This window comes from Porites lutea, chromosome 5 (genome assembly GCF_958299795.1).
Source record: "Porites lutea chromosome 5, jaPorLute2.1, whole genome shotgun sequence".
NCBI classification, from domain to species: domain Eukaryota; kingdom Metazoa; phylum Cnidaria; class Anthozoa; order Scleractinia; family Poritidae; genus Porites; species Porites lutea.
In genome coordinates, this window is record NC_133205.1 from 39,411,197 (window position 1) to 39,431,451 (window position 20,255).

General features: G+C 40.8%; 1 protein-coding gene across 2 annotated transcripts; it reads left to right on the top strand.

Annotated features, from left to right (window-relative positions):
- Nucleotides 1-720: 720 nt before the first annotated feature.
- Nucleotides 721-20,117, top strand: LOC140937427 (putative helicase mov-10-B.1). Of its 2 annotated transcripts, XM_073386982.1 has the most exons (18): nucleotides 721-788; nucleotides 1,466-1,965; nucleotides 3,223-3,464; nucleotides 4,685-4,928; nucleotides 5,968-6,072; nucleotides 7,390-7,552; nucleotides 9,241-9,386; nucleotides 9,969-10,139; nucleotides 10,692-10,836; nucleotides 12,556-12,717; nucleotides 13,152-13,264; nucleotides 14,165-14,370; nucleotides 14,935-15,118; nucleotides 15,834-16,065; nucleotides 16,517-16,720; nucleotides 17,240-17,328; nucleotides 17,669-17,784; nucleotides 19,797-20,117. In XM_073386982.1, exons 2-18 carry the CDS (start codon nucleotides 1,478-1,480, stop codon nucleotides 19,865-19,867), a joined length of 3,081 nt encoding a protein of 1,026 aa, XP_073243083.1. In that variant the 5' UTR covers nucleotides 721-788; nucleotides 1,466-1,477; the 3' UTR covers nucleotides 19,868-20,117. The 2 variants fall into 2 exon arrangements, with proteins under 2 accessions (XP_073243083.1, XP_073243084.1); XM_073386983.1 differs by lacking the exons at nucleotides 721-788; nucleotides 1,466-1,965; nucleotides 4,685-4,928 and having other exon boundaries at nucleotides 3,297-3,464.
- Nucleotides 20,118-20,255: the final 138 nt, after the last annotated feature.

A 20,255-nucleotide genomic window follows, 5' to 3' on the forward strand; every position in this document is an offset into this window, starting at 1 on the left:
AAAACTGAAAGTTTCACCCATTTGAAGGATAAAAAAAGGCCAGATCATTCGTTTTTTCTCCGTGGAGTTCAGCCGCCATTTTGTTTTACTAGTGCCAGTTACCCTCGGATCATGTTGCGAACTCGTCGTTGCGTTACACGCCGCGTTCTGTTTCAAGGACACAGATATGGATGACCTCAAGGAAGGTAAAATCTCGGCCATCTTTTTCAATGAATTTGCTTCATTCCGGTTTCACTGTAAACTTAGTCTGGCAAAGTATTGATCAAATTTTGGTTGCTATAAATTGATCAAGTTTTAGTTATCACTTGGAGTTTCCTGGTCTAAACATTCTTTTCTGTATGAAAATTAATACACTGTAATAATTACTTAATTTTCAGATTTGTATCAGAGAATAATGAGGGAATGGTAGAATTCACATCGAAATTTACTTAGTGAGGACAAGGACTGAGTAGCATGAATGAGGATTTTAATGAACAATTGTCTATTAGAGTATTCCGTTCCCTACACAACACCACTGTCTATTAGAGTATTCCGTTCCCTACACAACACCACTGTCAAGATGTCAGAAGGAGTGGTTCTGTTCACGTTTTGTACCTTCTTTATAGATGTTAAAGTTGTAAATTTATCAGAAGTCAAGTTATACATAATCATGATTTTATTATGATATATTTCTACTGTTATTTACTTTTCAGATTCATATAAGGGAAACATAAAAGGGAAACAAGTCCGAGTTGATCCGGTCCGACTTTTGTACCTGCCTGATAGTGACAAAAGCGCTAAGCAACTCGGTTGGTTTCGATTCTGTATATAAATAACCCGAAATAAGCTTTAAACGCCCTTATCATTGCTCAGGCGACTGGAGGCGACCTTTCTGACAAACGTGTTTCCAATTTTCAAGTAGACTACTACTAGTTGTCACCAAATGAGTTGCTGGATGGAGATAAACGTCCATTTCATCGCATTGTATCATTTGTTTTAACTGTCAAGGCGGATGCTGATCGGAATAATTTCATCGCCTTAATATTTTCTTGAGATGCTGAGTTAAAAAATTAAATATTAAACATATTACAGAGAACAGTAGGTTCAATTGTGGCTCGTGCGCTATCGTGAGACGGATGATCAATAATGTTAGGTAATTTTTGCAAGACCTTTTGAAGGGGTTGCGACCGAAGTTGATTATAAACGTTTCTTTCGATTTGGTGATGATCGGATAGGAAATGTGTTGTTAACATGTTCAGTTCTGCTACAAATTTACCATTAAAATGACTGTGTTCGGAGTAAAAGTTCAAACACGTCTGCAAGGTACTTGGTGCGTATCTCGACGTTGTTCTATCTGCTATGTTCAGGCGGTCTGGGAAGCTCGATCCAACAGAAATAAACTTAGACCTGAATTGTTGAATCAATTGGCAAAGTTTACTGTTAAGAAGCAAGTTTTGACTATAAACTGCCTCCGCTCTCTTTGTAGGCGTTCGTCGACATGTTTCGATTTCGCTCAAGAACAAGGAGAGGAAATCGCCGAACCATCGATCAAGAGAAAATAGTAGCAAAGACGTTTGTCAAGTTTTTGGAAGACAGAAATCGCAAAGAAGACATGTTTGTGCACGAACTCAGGCAAATATACCAAGGCGAGTTTTGTCCCTTGTACGAAACACTTGGAGTGTCCTTTTCAAAGCTTCTGAACACTCTCACATATCATCTAAACCTGTGCCAACAGCTTCAAGATCGCATTGTTTTTGGAGGCGGGGAAGCAGCCGCTCTTCAGCTATTAACAGTCGATGGATCCGAAGATCTCAGCTCGAGTGGGGATGAAAATGATTCAGTTTTCAAGGCGTTAACGCGTGGGCCATATCACTGCAATGTTTGTAAGCGAAGTTTGGGGAATGAACTTGCTTACAGCAACCATATCTCAGGTTGGAAGCATCGCCAACAGGAAGTCCTCAGAAAGATTCGAAAATCATTGGAGAAGTAAGTACTTCATACCGGAGATCCGGTGCAGTATTCGGGAAAATGCAAATTATCATGACGGGAAACGGGATTTTTCTGAGTTTAATCTATTTAATTTTATCTTTATTTTACTGCATTTTTTTTCAGTCGAAACGGCAAATCTACATCTTACAATTATTAGCTTTTGCGAATTTTTTTTTTCTCATATGGTTTTTTTTTTTAACCAAAACGGGATTTTGGGAAAGTGATAAAAAAAGTGCGTGTGGAATGGGGGATTTTGGGACAAAGCAGCTGGAATACGGGATCAGGCCCCTCCCCCTCTGCCAACCGGAGCCTGATACTACCCGTGATACGTCATTATGAATTAATGAAAGTACGAACAAACGATCCAACCAAGGACTCACTTAACGTGAACGAACAAACCGATAAAAAATGTTGCCGGGCAGATCCGCCGTCTTTGTTAAAGGACCGCAAACATTTAGGCTTGCATATAGGCCATACTCATTGTAATCAAGATAGTCGAAGAAGAAATGCAAGTAAGTATTTGGAAAATGATATGCGCGAAAATTTCCTGAAATGGCCCAATTTCAATGTGCGGGAAAGGATGACTCAATTACTGGTTAGGAACTGTTGGATCGAGTGAGAGTGAAAGGACATGATGTGGTTGTAGATTGTAGGTAGTATAAGCAATCATACGACTTTTCTCATTCAATTTGGAATTCATTTGCAGGAGTGTGTTTTTCAAAAAGTATCAAAATAAATCCCAAATTGAACGAGAAAAGTCGTGCCAGGAGCCCATCTTTGTGTGCGTGAGTTTGGGCATCTGATTGGTTTTCACATATTTCTATTGTTTATTAGACAATAATAAACAATCTCAGTGCTCCATTTTAATTCTGAGATATTTGCATTAATTTCCTTGGTTTTTGTATTATATTTCCTCCTCTTTGCACGGAGTTTACTAAAAATTGCATTGCTCTCTGCCAATCAGATTTAACAGTTTTTTACATATTATTAAGCGTGTTACACTAGCCTGTATAATGGCTACTTACGATGACAAATAAGCCTCGACAACAGTAACAATATTTATTCGGCTTTTCCAATACGAAGAGCATTACATTGCGAACGATGTGGTATTATCGTTTTCTACCTTAAGTCAACAATGCCATAGTTAGACTGTTAAGGAGAGTATGTCCCAGAGCCCCTTGATTATTTGCACAGTTGCTATCTGATCTCGAAAATGCCTATTGAATAATCTCTTTTTACCTCTTATCCCGTTAGACCGGAACTTGTTTTCGACAAAAATGGAATAAGAGTCACTTCCGAACCCCCTGGAGATGAAAATGGCGTCGTTGAACTGAAAGTGGAGAGTGGAACGAACACGGGACAGATTGTGCTGATCATAGACAACACCAGTGATGAGACAATCACCTTGAAAGACATTACTCTTTTATGGAGCGTCAACTTCTTTGATTATTCGGAAATATCACGTATTCGAGAATGGGAAAAAAACCTAGAGCCAGGTAATTAAATGTAATGTCAGTTGTTTTGTTTCTTTGTTTCAAGGCTGTGTTTTGTTTTTGTTGTTGCTGTTATTGCTGTTTCAATGCAGTTGCTTTCTTTTAAAAGTTTCTTCAGGCTATGGACTGATGTTTCGCGTTGTGTTTGTGAAAAAATGGAGATCAGGTGTTTTGAAGGTTGACAAACGTCTTCTTAACTGTTTTTGTACTCCTTTGATTTATTTTTTTACTCACGTGTTTTGCCTCAAATAAAACATAAAGCATTTTGATATTTACTCTAGTCAACTGATAAGGAAGTCAGGTGGCATATGCGCTATATAAGGTGGTCGTCTTGCAAAACTGGGAGAAATGAAAACGTTTTTGCCAGGGTTGTTCAGCCATTGAATCAAGTTAGATAAGAATGTACATGACTTTACGAGCTGTCTACGTGCATATTTCACGGCCTTTTTGCGCCTTGCTTACCAATATCTGTTAAAAAAATTGGAAGGGTTTTGACAAGAAGAAATTTAATTACTAACGGGTATGATTAGTTTAGTTTTGTTTAGTTGATTGATATTTGTCAGAAAACAAGAGTACACACACACATACATACAAGAAAAAACACAGACACAAAAGTGCTCTGAGAGAAGATGAAAACAAACCCCTACAATCGTCTAAGACTATAAAACAAAACAGCCACTAAAATCCGACGAGAATAAAAAAAGACGTTTATTAAAGGAAAACAGAGTGCGCAATGAAAGTGCGCTACCGGTGTATCTGCTGTGGTTCAATTTTATCTTTGGTTAAAATTTTATTTCCCTTTTTTTTTGGGTATGGTAATGTACGATTGTAAGATTGAAACAAAAGGAAATAGGATTTAAACCAAGGATGAAATTGAACACAACATTTCTATGGCGACCTATAGGAACGTGGCTTGGTGGTGTAATGGACTTTTAAACTGTTGAATAGTAGTAGCATGCTTATTAGAGTGAGGGAGACTATTTCATGCATGCCCTAACAGACCTGGGGAAGTACGACTTAGTATAAAAGTAATCCTGGTTATGAAAAGACAGAAGTCGTAAAAATTGCAGTTACAAGACCAATCTTGAATTTAACCAAGAGAACTACGTCATGAGAAATTCACTGAATAGAGAACACAAAAACGGAGTGTTGAATGACACTCAGTGTAACCGGAGTGTTTGAGCGTAACAATTCGACCGAAAAAATAACATTTTTGTCCCCAGGTGGCCAGAGAAGATTCAGAATTGGCTGCAAAAGGCGCACGGAGTTTGGATATTCTTATGTTCCCGGCGTACTTACGTTCGAAACTGAGGATGGTATTGAATTCCATATCCTGAGGTTTCTATCCGTGCGTATCGTCAGCGATTTGTACGACGACCTGAAGCAAACCTCTGAATACCGACGCCCTGCAAGAGCGGTGGAAATTCCAAGGAATGTCGTTACTGCCTGGGGATTACCCCTCCCACCGTAAGTTTGTATATCTTCAGCCGTTTAAAATAACGGGGCCTACAATAAATAGGGTATCATTTCGAGTTTTATCTAAAGGCGTGGTGGTTAGGCTTGGTCAATGGTTTAGATAAATAAAAGAAGTATAAATTATTGTCAACAAGACAACTGCAAGGACTCAGATCAAACAACGCGAATAGGCTGTAGTTACAATATTTCGACTGGCTAATACCAGTCTTAATAAACTTTATTATGACAAATCACCAATTTACAGGAATATATTTGACAATAATTTGTACTCTTTATTCATTTTGACTGATCGCGATGTGTTTTGATCTGACGTTGAGCAAGAGTGATCGTACACAGTTTTTTGCGATGGTCTTGCGATTTTAACTTTACGTAAACGAAAGAGCTTAATCTTGCAGTCAGCATCGACTTATGCTTAGGTCACGGTTGTATTGGGGAAGGTCGCTGTTATGTAGGCAACCTTTTTTAAAATCAGTTTTAGAAAATAAAAATGAAATATTTTAAACTCCTGATACGACAACGCATTTAGAAAGGAAAACTGGTTATGTGTCGTCATGGAGAATGATCAAACAAATTACCTTCAAGTAGTTGTTTTTGTTAAGAAGTTAGAGTCGTTTAGATTTAAGGACGAGGACGACTACGAGGAAAAATTTAACTTAAAGTTTTTTCGCGTATTCTCAAAACATATACACCCCGGAGAGCTTCAATTCATTGTACTTTTCTTCAACAGAAAAGTTAGCATGGCTATTGTTATTGAAGAAGGTTATATTCTAAGCCCTTGCCCGATAACTGACTTGTTTCGGCCACCACGATATTCTCGCTAAAACTCGCAGTAGAATGACGACGGCTATCACGTTGTCCCGCCAAAATCACTCTGGCTCACGCGCGCACACAACTCAGGATTGAGAAGTCTTCGTCCTCGTCTTGAAATCTGAAGGTCGCTATGAATTGTTCAAGTGTAAACCACGAAGAAGACCTTGTCAGATTGACGTCATTTCAGTAAAATACCCAACAACGCGTCTCCGTTTTATAGATTGGCGAGGAATAAACTGATCATGCAGAAGTTGGACCAGTATGAGATTCCCATCACCCTAAAGGCGCAGGTCGTCAAGAGCAACGAAGTTCGAGAGGGACTGAGGTTTGTATGACGTGGGATATTTAGATTGTTAACAAGATAGTAACTTCTCAGACGTGCCCTGACCCCGGGGGGGGGGGGGGGGGGTACTTCCCTATAAAAGTGACGGAGGTGCTCGTTGGAAAATTTGTAGAACACCTCTAAAAGGTACCAGAATCTTGTTTTATGGGCGTGTCCCAAATTCATTTCCACTCCTAAGAGGTATCATTTCAGCAACAAAAAATTATATAAATGGCACTGCAAATTTTAAAAGCAATGAAGTTAACTTTCGAACTTTCTTCTCAAGGACTTTTCGAAAGTATTGTCATAAATCTTTATCCTGATAAAGCGTATCATTTTTAACAGAATTCTTAACAAAACAATGTAGATTAACACCTTGATGGTGTGCTGTTATTGACAGTCATATGCCGATGTCCTAGTTTTTCTGCAAACTATAACCATTGAATACTCCATCACTATCCTTTATTTCACACGACGAGAACTAAAAAAAGAACTGGCGTTTGTTTTATAGCACCCTAAGCGGTAAAAGTCCACAAATGTAAACCCCTAAGAGGTACAACGAACACCCCGGCGACACTTTATAAGGGAGCACCCCCCCCCCCCCGTGGGGGCCCTTATCTGAATCTCAATGGGACCCTTGTAGAATAAGGAAAACTATAGAAAATAAGAAGTTTGGTTTTCCAAAGTATAGAAACTAGAAGAAGCGTGAAGAATCTTCAACTTAACCCTTTCCAAGCGTTCAGATAGTGGAGTGCAACGCGATCACTTTGCACCGTCCCCACAATCTGCAGGGGCGTAGCCAGGATTTTTCAAAGGGGGGGTCACAGAGGCTACTCACCCGCTGCTCTCCCTCGTGTATCAGCGGGCTCAGTCGTATTATCGCGGCTTGAAGGCCCATATTAACTAAAGACAAGAGCCGTTGATGAAAATACTTCACAAAAAAACAAATTTTAAAAAAGTGGGCTTTTCAACAATGGCTTTTACGGCCAAGATATTGTCATGGCGTTTTCGCCACTTGAATATTGTAGGTTGTTTGCTCAAAAGAAGGCCTACCAAGGGGGGGTCACGGGCACCCCAGGACCCCCCCCTAGCTACGCCCCTGATTTGAACGCCTGTAACAGGCTTAGAAAAACTCATCTGCTTAGTTGTTTAGTTGAACTTAATTGAATTGTCTTCACTTGTCTCGGCCAATTTTGATAAAAGCAATGATTAAGAAGTTGTTCACATTTTTCAAGATAATCATTGCAGCTATACAAAAACGTAATTAAGGCAATCGAAGATACCTTTAAACTTGAATTCAAACAATTCACTTGTTTTCAGGCAACGACTCGAAAAGGAGTTGACTTTCGACAATTATAAAGAAAAGTTCGACATGCTATTGCATATTGAAGAAATTCAAATGCAAAAAGACATCAGGAATTACGATATGAAAGGAGTTGAATTTGATCAGGATGGGACAGACAGAAGGCTTCTTATCTTAAAGGTGAGTGAAAATTTTGCTTGCTTAATGAAGACGAAATGTATTCCAGTACGCCCACCCACAGCAGTGTACACATGCAATTTGTGATCAACAGTTGAGCCCGCGACAGATTTTTTAACACTTCCGTCTCAGCAGCAGCCTTAAGACCTTCTGCAACATTGTGCGCAATAGAATTTCGTCTTGGTTGTTTACCATTTACAAAACCATCCCAGAAAATCCGGTTGGAAAGGAAAAGGAACCCGACTTTTGCGGTCGTTACGGTAGAAAATTTTCAGGAGAAACGGAATTTCGGAGAAGGTTGTCTTGTTTTTCTGGGCAGTATGTTCCAGACGGAAATTCGTCCCTGCCTTTCTTGAAAGCCATCTTTGATACCAGTTTCATGCTTTCGTGGCCGTTTTTCGGGTACTAATTTGTGCAAATGATACGCGCGATTCCGTGTAGCTTACCATCTACCCAAACTGGAACCGACGTCTTTGCCCATGTAAATGGTAAACAACCCCTATGTCTTTCATCTTTCAACTTGTTTCATCTTTTGTAATTATTTTTGTCTTTACAAGTCAATGAGCTTTCAATTCTAGGTCAATCAGACATGCCAGTCGTCTTGTCAGTCGCTCGAAAAATGATCTGTTCAGCATCGTGTAACCAAAGAAAGTCACAGGCAATTTCGAACTTCGAATTTCAGGCAATTTCGATTTCGAGTATCGGACCGATTTTTTTCTAGCCTGTGAACAGGCTCCCTGTTTGCCGGGGAAAGGGTCAATGTTTTCCCTCTCTTCTCCTCGCTATATATTTATGTTAATAGCTTGCCAAATGAAGTTAAAAACGCTCGGGTCATTCTGTATGCTGATGACGCAGTATTGATTTGTACAGCGCCAACTTCTGTGGAAGCCATCTTAGCGCGAGATTTAATTGGATTTGCGACGGGTACCAACTGGTCATAAATGTGAAGAAGACAAAACTCATGCTTGCCAGGAGTAATACCATGCTTTCGTTATTTGATGATGTCGCCTTACAAATGAATTGTACACAAGTTGAGCGTGTGCAATCATGTAAATATCTTGGAGTAACAATGGATGAAAAATGGAGCTGGAAGCCACATATCACTAATTTGTTAAGAAGCTACAATTGTAGGTCATCACCTGTCTGCGTTTAACAGAATCTTTTATATGATTGATAATAAGACTCGCACTGCGTATTTTAACGGCTTAGTTTAGCCCATTCAGACTTGATTTAGACTATGGTGACATTGTATGGGGAGATCAGCCTGGTTTGAAATCTGAAATGGGTCGTTTACAAACGTTTCAGAATAGATTTGCAAAAAGAATTCTAGGTAATAAGATCTCATCGTCCGAAGCACTCAGTTCTCTACAATGGATCCCTCTGGCTGGAAGACCTATTACTCACCGATGCTCAGCGGTTCAAAATGCTATTAAAGGGGAAATACCAGAGTACCTAGAGACTTTTAAAATAACTTTAAGAGACTTGCATGGACAAAAAATTAGAAACAGTTACTTACCTACAATTCCGGAATGGTGTAAAGGAACAAGTTACTATAGATAAATTAGTGACTGGACAACTCTCCCCAAGGGCAAAGGCAGTACCCTCATTTCTCAGTTATTTTAATATTGCCGATCAGCAGTCAAGCGCCCTACCGACTGAGCTAATTATGCCGGGGTCTCTTTGCATTGTAGGTACCAGGCCTTGCAGAAAATCGTCCGTCCGTGTTGCGTGGCGACAGAATCTACGCTTACGAGGCCGGAGTACTACGACGACGATACGAGGGAATTGTACACAAGGTTCAAATGCTGGACGTGAAACTTGGTTTTGACATGAATAAGTACGTTAAAGATTTTGATTTAAGATAAATGACTGACAGACACACTTCCAGGACCTTGCTACCATAGCAACCTTGGGGGGAAACTTTGCTAAGACAGGAATAGTGCATGGAAACGCATTCTAACCTTGCAGCAACCACTGTCTGTGTACCAGTTTAATTTCCAGGCCCCTTGCATTTTCGACAGTCTTTGTCACAGGCTTTACCATGACCAGTTCGAAGGCTATAGCGTTTGCTTGTGATTAAGCTTCTTTCATTCGGGATTGTGTTAAGGTGCCATTTGGCACATTTGCGGAAGCGTTGTGAAACAGTTTTCTGGCGTGCTGAAATCCTTTGAGCTTGGAGCAGTACTGGAACTTGATTTATCATAGGCTGTAGCGCTAGATTTAGCTATTTTCAAACGCCATAAAATACTTTGACTAGCTAACTGTTTGTTTAATAACTCTCTGATTTAGACAATAGCCATATTCGAGGAACAATAACCTCTTGATCTTGGCAAAGAGAAGTTCGTCCTTATATATGTTGTTTTTAGGGCGACAGACTACTTAACTGTCTACTAACATTTTTGCCCTTAATTTTATCCAGAATGCCATATATGAAGAGAAAAAAGTTTGACATTCAGTTCACATTCAATCGGCTTCCAGTGCAGATGGAGCACCGGGCATGTGACAGGATTACCCGGACGGAAATGCGCCATGTTCTTTTTCCACGAGAGGACGTTATTCATCAAAGAGCAGAAATGAACAAACACGTCGGGTCAGTTCACTCACACAAAAAAATAAAAGAAAACTTTGTTACGTTTCCAGTCAAATCCTCTCAAATTAATTTAAAAAATATATCGGCTGTGGTTAGTCTCACTATTCTCTGCTTCCACACCAAACTGTGAAGGTCGCTAAACAGTAAGAAAAGAGGGCGGGAAGTGAGAGGGGGAGGGGTAAGAGAGGCTTCCATCCTCCGCCTCCCGTCCCCCCCCCCCCCCCCCCCCCCCCGTGCTCCACACTCACAGTCGCTTTCAGATTGCTCGTCCATTGAATAGGCCACTTTGACGTAGGGGGTGAGAAGGGGCCGATGCTGTGTCAAATTGCACCATGGGATTGTTTTGGGGCACTATCTCTTCTTTCATTGGATGTTACGAATCTGCGCAGGAAACTGGGTCACAGTCCCACAATGCAATTCAACACAACATCTAGCCAGTCTGAGGCGAGAATGGCCGATGTTCAAGTAAAGTACGAGAAAACATAGGCTGTCGGAAGTCTATTTTATCTTAGCCAAGCGCTGGTGATGTAACAAACTTGCTTCGAATTTTAGGTCCTTTTACGATCGTAACCTGAACAGTGAGCAGAAACAAGCAGTGCAGAAGATAGTATCTGGTTCGTCTCGTCCAGCCCCTTATCTTGTGTTTGGTCCACCCGGCACTGGAAAAACTGTTACCTTAGTGGAAGCAATCAAACAGGTCAGCCGTAGTTTTTTAATCAACTTTGGTCAAGTACGACATGATTTTCGTACCAAAGCTTTGAGGGTCTTCTCGACATTCAGAATTTCAGAATAACAACGGCCATTATTGCGTACTCCCCAAGTAAAAGGTGCTAGTACGAACGTAGTATAGGAAAAAACTGCTTTGAGATTCAGTGGGGAATAAATGTTGTATGGCTGAATCCGTGAGCAGGCAAGATGAAGCGAGTCCTGTGTTCTGATTGGCTACCCGAACAGGCAGTATGAGCCTTCCTTGTTCGCTTGGGATTTCCAACCTTGGTCCCGCAAGAAAAAAGTTTTCTTTTTGGCCAAACAATAAATCCTCTATTTACCAATTCAAGCTTGTTTGGTCAAGATGCCTGGATACTGGCCCAATTATTTTGCCGTTTCATTTACCTCGACTTCGTCTCGGTCTATGAAAACGAAAAAAAAAAGAACATGGCCGTTATCCAGCCATCTTCACTGAACAAGCTGGTCAATAACGCACATTTGTTTCGAGAGGACAACGTGTGCGCGACATACTTATCGTAGACACAGTTCTTGTTCAAGATGGGACCGCTATTTTCACGTGGTCGCGGGAGCCACACCTGAAAGTTCTAGCCTTTTGCAGAGCTTATGTGGTACAATCTTCTTCAGTAGTTTGAAAACCATGGTTATTGGTCCGGCCAAGGCGACTGAACTTGCTGGACCAGTCTGCTGACTCTTCCAGTAAGCTAACCCGGGATACTGGGATTGACATGTTATCTTAAGTCTCTCAGAAAAACTGAAAACACTACTATTCATATCTAGTTAAATGTTATGAAAACATAGCCAAGAAAATTCTTAATGATGCTGACAGCTTCGATGACTGTCAGCCATCTTTATCAAAACTTGAAATCGTCAAAGGTGGCTGACAGTCATCGAAACTGTCAGCATCATTAAGACTTTTCTTGGCCATGTTTTAATAACATTTAAATAGATATTAACTTCACTAGCCTGATGAATTTCTTCAAGAAAGACTACTATTCATAAACGAAACACCCGTATAAGCAAGTTGCTTTTTGAATGGTGTAGTAAAACCCCACATACAAAAACCTGCATTTTTTCAAGTTAGCCCTATATAATTAGTGTTTACAGTGAAAGTAGGTTCCTAAGGTTCTTCGGGAGCGTTGTATTCATCGTAGGAGTTCTATATATTGCTTGTATAAAATATGCATATAATATTGTCTAACTGACTACAAACAAATTCAAAGTATATGAAATTGTTATACAGCTCTATACTCGACCCCAGGGCTTTGGAAAAATTACTGGGGTCGAGATTGATACAACACGAATGTTATTGTTACAGGGGAAAATGGCAGCACCTGTATTTGCACAGTTTAACCACAGGTAGCCCAAGCTCGAAATATGAGCATCGGCGAGCGACTGATCGGCATTGTTGCTTAACATTCAAAATATAAGGATCTGTATGGGGAAAAAACCTATCGTTTCTGTAACCTACGAAAATGAAAGGAATTCAATAAAAACGGCTTACCTTACTTAAAATGTGTGTTACGTCTCTCCTCTGTGGTCCACGGACCAATTTATGGCCGTTTTATGGGTTTTTAGGTAAACGGTTTTCTCTCTATATAAAGGAAATTTGGTAAACAGTATTTTTGAAGATTAGGTCATGAGCAGGTTTTTAATGTACGATCAGTTGCTTTTGTTCTTAACTTTACAGGTACACAACCTGATCGACTCGAGTTTTATCCTTGCTTGTGCCCCCGAAAACAGTGCCGCTGACTTGTTGGCTGAACGTTTGCTGGCTCACGTGGATAAAGGCAAACTGTTCCGGATGTATGCTGCATCAAGACCTTGGGACTTCGTTCCTCAGAAGCTTAAGGTAAAAGTGTTTTGAACAGGAAATTGAAAAAATTTTCGGAACCGGATTGCTACCGAATAAAAAAACCAAGCTTAAAGCAAGTGACACAAACCCACGGCTTCAGCGGCGAAAAATTTCAAAGCTGTGGGGTTCCAACCAAAAGCTCCAACAGCTCCAACAGGTGTTGTGTGGAGCTGGCGCTTAAAGGAGTGCTTTGCACTCGCCTCGACAGAGAGGGGCCTCTGAACATTTTGTCGAAAACGGCTTTGACAGCACAGGGCTCCGACAGCTATGCCTTGTTGGTGAGTTCTACTAAGAGTGAAGGAGCTGCCCATGGCTACCACCGCTCGTACGTTGGTGTCAGTGTGTCGGTGTGCATGTCCCTTGCTTTAGGTTTGGCTTCTTACCTCACAAAAGCAATTTATGTAACTGTTAAATATTTCTTTCATCGTTAGGAAGCTCGAGTGGTGAATTTTGATGCTGTTTATCATGAGGTGTTTTACCCTTCAAAAGAAGAATTGATGAGTGACTACCGTATTATAGTCACGACACTGGTAACTGCTGGAAGGTAAGTAATGAGAACGTTCAGCGCACTTGTCGTTTAGAAGCTGAGCGCCGGGTTGGGTCGGTTGTCAGTAGACGCTTTCGCTCCTTCTACTGCTCATCTGGAGGTTGTCCGAAAAAACTGGGTCGACATAGCCTTATTGCCATTTCAGTTTGTGCTATCCAAGTGAGTGGAGGAGGCTTGGAACCGCGCCAAGCGCGATAGTCCTGGGCTAATTCTCTCGACAAGCTTGACAGGTGACGTCACATCCGAAATCGCCGAGGACGACTGAAAACGAGGGTGGGGTCGACTATCATTCCCCAAAATTGACCCATGACCACGCCGTCCCACGTTTTACCTCAAATGGCCAATAAAGTATGGCAACTGGGCCAGTCGTTAAGACATTCACGGTACTAAAAGTTGAAGTAATTAGTTCATGGGCTCACGTATAGAAAGCGGATGTGTAATGCGCAGGGGAAAAAGTGGTTAGAGAATAAGAAGGAAAGATAATTAGCAATTATTGGACGAGGTTGAGCAAAATATCGTGATTTGTCAGTGGCGAGCAGAAGCCGAAGCCGAAGGCTGAGGCAAATAATTGATCTGCTTTGGGCCCAAAACACTGAGAATTAACTTCAATTGCTTTTTTCAAGCTTTTTTTTTTGTAGCTTTGCTTTCAGTTCCTTGTTTTGACATATAAGCTATAAAAAGAAAAAGAATCAGTTTTAGGGTTGAATGTTTTTAGGGGTTTTTTCCTTTTGAACTTTGCAGAAATGACTATTATTGTTTCTGTGCTATGTACAGCGACCAAGAACGATCATAGGCTCGAACTTCGCCGGTTTCCCAAACAATCGTCATCCTCATGATCCTCGAAGGGTCATAGCCAGGCAAAGATTTAACCTTTCTATTCCAAAATCACTTTCCTAGGTTGGTTTCGGCCTGTTTCCCCCGTAATCATTTTACGCACATTTTCATTGACGAAGCTGGCCATGCGACCGAGCCTGAGTGCATCATCCCGGTCGCGGACCTCCTGGATCCCAATCACCACAGGGGCGGTCAGCTGGTGCTCGCAGGGGACCCCAAGCAATTGGGACCTATTCTCAGGTCACCGATAACACAGGAATACGGCCTTGGTGAGAATATAAGTTCATTCAGTCGATCCCCTGATAATCATCTATCATTAGTTACTCAGTTAGAGCAGCCTAGTTGTCACTGCGATCATTAGGTCAATATCATCATCACTATTATTATATGGACTAATTACTGATGTCAACTTACCAATAGGCTATTTGCACGAAGGCGTCATTTTACTACTACGACCAGGATCCTTAACGTTTTTGCTTTCATATTTTAAATAACAAAAGGCCTAATTTGCACAAGAAAGAAAAACCCTGAAGAATTCTGGTGGGAGTAGCAAGATGACGTCATCATGTAACATGGCCAATTGAAACACCGGGGCCAAGCCTACGCATAAAACTATTCAAGTCTGTCAGATAATCGGCTCTCAATCTGTCCCGTTTGAAAACCTTTTGATCTAAAAAAAAGAATGGAATTGCGCACTTGTACTAAAAGTAACTCATGGCAAGGGACCCTTGGTGAACTTACTTCATACTGGAGCTTTAGATATTTGTCTTTGAAATCACCAGTCAGGTAGTAAACTAAACGCTAATGAATACTACATGCATATTTCTTTGAAGAAATCTCACTTCTGGAACGTTTGATGACGTTATGTAGCGCCTACTCTCGTGGTCTAACTGGAAGCTATGATTCGGATCTGCTTACAAAACTGGTGAATAACTACCGTTCACATCGAGCTATCATTGAGATTCCTAAACAACTGTTTTATGACGACGAGTTAAATGAATGTGCGGGGGACTTTAGGTGAGTACGGAAACATATTACTTCAAAGTGAGTTAGAACATAATAGGGCATTTATTTTCAAGGCGATGCGCAAAGACTCAAAGACTCAACAATGCTTTGGGGACTCAATATTTTTAATACCATTTAATTGCATTGGTTTAAAATCACAATTAGCTTTATTGATTCCTTTTAACAACTGAGCAACCTATGTTCCAGTGAAAATTGGCAAGGTGCCATTCCGGCAAAGAGCATTGGGTTGACTGAACGAGGGGGAGGCTGCACCTTAAGAGTATTATGGTATTATCCGAAAAAGGCCTATCGTTCGTTTGCATTCTTTGCATCCTTCCGGTTTAACGCCCCATGCCATCCTTATTTCGCGGGTGCAATGGAGGAACTAGCCTAAGAAAACAACCGACATTTCGCGACGCCACCACTGGTTTCCAGCGAAATGACGTCTGACAAACGATCGCAGAAATTCCAGACTGAGGACGAGACACTACGCAGATTTGGGTAGTGCTTCTGATTGACTGAACATTTGCTTCAACCAAATAGAAGCACTAACTAGATCTTGATAGTGACGCGTCATCGACAGTATGAAACTCCTGTACTCGTCTTTCAGGCGTCATTTCGCGGGGAAACCAGTGGTGGCGTCGAGAAATGTCGGCTGTTTTCACAGGCTATGAAGAAACTTGGGGACGAGATCACCCACGTGACCGTACCTCTTACCTTACTACAGGAACGTGATGCTAGGTTGGGAGGAACTTCCTAATAAGGACTTCCCCATCATCTTTCACCCTGTGTACGGAAAAGACGAGAGAGAAGGCTCAAGTCCTTCATTCTTTAACGTAGCTGAAGTGGAGACAATTGAGCGCTACCTAAGGAAACTGTTGGACGAAAATGAAAGAAGCAGAGGATTAAAACATTTGAAGCCAGAGATGATTGGTATTATTTCGCCTTACAAGAGACAGGTTAGACAAAGTGTGAAATTCGAGGTACCATGTTAAATCATCAAATGAAGACAGACTTGAACAAACTACAGTAAACACCCGCGAATAACAACCTACTTTTTTGAAGTATCGCAAATATGTTCTTGTATTTTGGGGTACTTATTGGCAAGTTAGCCTAAGAAGGTTCTTAATTTTTTGAAGGAGAAAAAAGAACTTGGATTTGGTCTTTAAATATACATTATTTATTCACAACGGTATTATTATAATCCTAATAAAACTGATTACAGAATTTATATACAGTTTAGTATAATATATTCTTGTTTTACTTAAATTGACAATCTCAAGTAACACTCAGTGGTTAAATTATTTATCATAATTCATAATTCATGTCCACTTCTTGCGCAGCTTTTGTCGCAATATCTTCGCAACTGGGCGATGTTTTTAGTGGTGGTTGTTTTACTTTTCCGGACAGGTTCAAAAAATTCAGAAGATGATCCAGCTAATGATCCAGAAGAGACGCTTTGATGCGACTGGTCCTGGTATCAAAGTTGGCAGCGTAGAGGAATTTCAGGGGCAAGAAAGACGAGTGATCATCTTATCGACTGTCCGAAGCACCAAGAAAGAGTTCCTGGAGATGGACAAAAACTTCCACCTCGGATTTCTAAACAACCCAAAGGTATGATTTGTGACCGCGGTCTCAACACAGGGTGCCCACACAATCGTTAGTAAGATATAGTAAATGCATTGGATTTACGGTTTGCTTTATCTGTAGCGAAATATCTCTAAATATGTACCGTAAATGACCTAATAGACTCCCCGAGCGTCCATTTTTATTCTCTCTTGATTTTTGGGGGTCCAAGTGAGGGCGTTTAGTAGATGCGAGGCGTTTGTTCTCATTACTGAAACAAGCTCAAAAAAACTAAGCTGGTTTCGACAATTGCAAAAATATCAAAAGAGTTTAAAAATAGCGGAATATCCACTCCATCAATTGATATGTTTAGGCCGTCTAGGGATCTCTATCGCTCTTTCAAATCCCAACGTCGATGTCAGAATCCTCACTCAGTGTTACTGTGTCGCCATCGTTGATCTATCCTTACTTTGAACAGCTTGACATTGAGCAAGATGAAATACGCAAAGCTTTGTTAATCAAGGCACGAAACTGAATTAAGTTTAATTTTGTTTCCTTATTTTTCAGAGGTTCAATGTAGCCATTACTCGTGCACAAGCCTTATTGATTTTAGTAGGGAATCCAGATATGCTTTGCTTGGACGGCAACTGGAGAAGGTTAGCAGGAACTTGTAAATGATAACATATAGTAATGCTGAATTAATTACTGACGTACAAAAGATTTTCCTGGAAAGAAATCAGTAATATATTAAATCTTGAGGTGCAACCGTCAAAGAAAAATACACGATGAGTTATTCAGCTTGTCTAGGCCCCTGAGTGTTTAATCTGGTAGGGATTTTAACAGTATTTACTGCTTTGAAAACGTGAAACTATGACGTCACGCTCTCTTATATTATGACCCTCTGCTGAAGCTACTTAAACCTATTTAATCTTTACCTTGCAAACTTTTAATTTGAATATGTTTCCTCGCAGTCTTATTTCTTCATACCTCGTACAGATTTTTGGAGCACTGTAGTGCAAATGATGCCTGCGTTGACGTGGAAAGAAAAGACAAAGTGGAAGACATTGCAGACACTTTGAGAAGACTTAAACTTTTGTCTGGTGCATCATCTGGTAAACAGTGATCCAAATCATAATTGTCGTTATTTTTCTAACATAACTAGAGGTGGCTGCCTCCTGCACAGGCTTTCTCAGGGATTAGTGGGGAGCAGAGAGTTTTAAAGCGGGGAACTGGAGACAAGCGCAAAGTTCGAGAGGAGGTTGATGTAGCTTCCCACGCAGGCGTTTTTAGGGGAGCTCGTTTTTCATCCCTCCCCACAAACGCCTGCTAAACCGAAAACAACATTCCTTTCCCATTGTTTTATTTGCGTGGTAAGTAACCAATCAACAGTTGTGAAATAAAGTGTTGACAAGCTAAACACGACTAAAACGTGACCCTAAAGTTACCGTTTTCCTTCTTTTCTTTCCTTCGCTAAGGTTATGCAGTGCATGAAGTACTCTAAAATTTGACTAAATCCTACTTTTGCCGCTCTGAATCTAACATTTATCAGAGGTCAGAAAGCTTTCCCAGTGTTTCATGCAGATCGAGTAATTATCAGATTACCCGCCTGCGGTCAAGGTCAACTTTCCAGAATTTGGAAAGTACAATGTGATTGGCTAAGCTTGGGAAAGGAATGTTGTCTTCGGTTGAGCAGGCGTTTGTGGGGAGGGATGAAAAGCGAGCTCCCCTAGAAACGCCCGCGTGGGAGGCTAGGGTTGATGGGAACCAGCGAACATCGTGAGCGGTTGTGGACGAGGCAGATTAGGTGATCGTCCTGGCGAGTGCACTCCGTAATAGTAATGTGTTGACGGCGACTGACGTTTCGACAACCTGCGCGGTGGAGGCAATCTCGTGATGACGCCAAAAATGACACCACACTGGTTGTGGAAACGTTAGTCACTATCAACAACAGTCCAATTCAGGACTACATTCACCTGGCCGGACGATCACCTACGTATCACATAACTCCTGGGCTTAAACCATTTTCTGTTGTTCCAACATCTTTGTTCAACCTATGTCCAGTTTTTCCCAATGTTCACCTTTAAGAGATTAGTTCCACACAATTCGGTCGAAACCCTACATGTAATTTGAGCAAGACAATGACGCTAATAGATAATATGGACATGATTCAGGGTGTGCCTTAAAGCTGGACAAAGTCAACTCGCCATGGGTAACCGTAAATATTTCTCCTGTCCTTTCGCGGATTCAGTGCAAGTCTATAGAAGTCAGTGAAAAATCGTTATCAACCTTTGGCGAGTACAAGAATGTTTCGCACAGCATGACAATTTCCAAATCTGATATTTCAACTTCCCGTATCCCGAGCAAAACGCTGAGGGTATGTTACTGAGCGTCTTTGAGCGAACTAGAAGGGCAGGGTTCCACAGATCATCTTCTTCTCAGCAAGTAAAAATAATTGAACCTATCCCAGTTTACTTGCAATTTAGGTCGCAAACGTTAGAAGGAGGTAAACGGGAAACGTATCAGGTTAGGAATTGAAAGTAGTATAGTAGGGACCAAATTATCCGTTTTTTGGGAGGAATATATTAACGACGATGACGTCATAGTCTTTTGTCTTTATCTGATAAATATAAATGCGGTGGAATCTCATAACGATAACGTCATGCTGAAGTTGAGTGGTTTAACAGGTGTGACAGGTTTATTTATGACAAAGACAAAAGGCTATGACGTCATTGACGTCAATGTATTCCCCGCAAATTAAAGAAAATACCGAACAATTACCGAATAATTCGTTCCCTACTACTCTACTTAATGAGCATACAAAAGTTGACCAGAAAACATTCTCCTGGTTAATACTGGTGTAAACTACACAACTGTATGGAGTTACAGGTTGTTTATCATTTAAAAAGAGACGAACGCAAACATACAATTCAAACCAAACCAGAACTACATGTATATAAAGCAACACCACAAAACCGACTTTACTTTCTGTGTTTAAAAAGCGGACAAAATTCCTCGTATTCTAAATGTTTTCTAAAGTGGATCGACACTTGTTCTTATGGTATGCTTTAAGGTAGCCGCTGTATAGAGTTACTGATATTGTTATTCGGTCCTGGTTTTTTTTCAGAAGTTGATGAGGATTCCGAAATCAGCCAACGTCAGCTTCAAGAACATCCGGAGTGGACCAGGCATGAATGAACAGCTGATCGTTTCGTTTACTCTTTCTTACCCTCTCTATTCGTTTCAGGAATGATACTACATTTTAGTCACCATGTATTAGGTTTAAACAGAGGGCAGTAATTAAGTAGGTTAGTCAGGAGCGTAGCGTCCATATACGCATATACGCCCATGCGTACACCTGAAATCTGGAAAAAAAATATTCGTTTTGCTTCCTGACAGCATTTTATCTCTAAATCGGGATGACTGCTAAATTTTTCGCATTATATCAAAGTCTTTGCCCGTTTAAATGGTAAACGTCTCGCCTTTTGCTTGTAACCTCCTTGATGGCGTCACTTTTACCCTATTTTCCGTTAACACTGTCAGCTAACTGCACCTTACCGATAACACTGGTGCGTACACCTTCAAA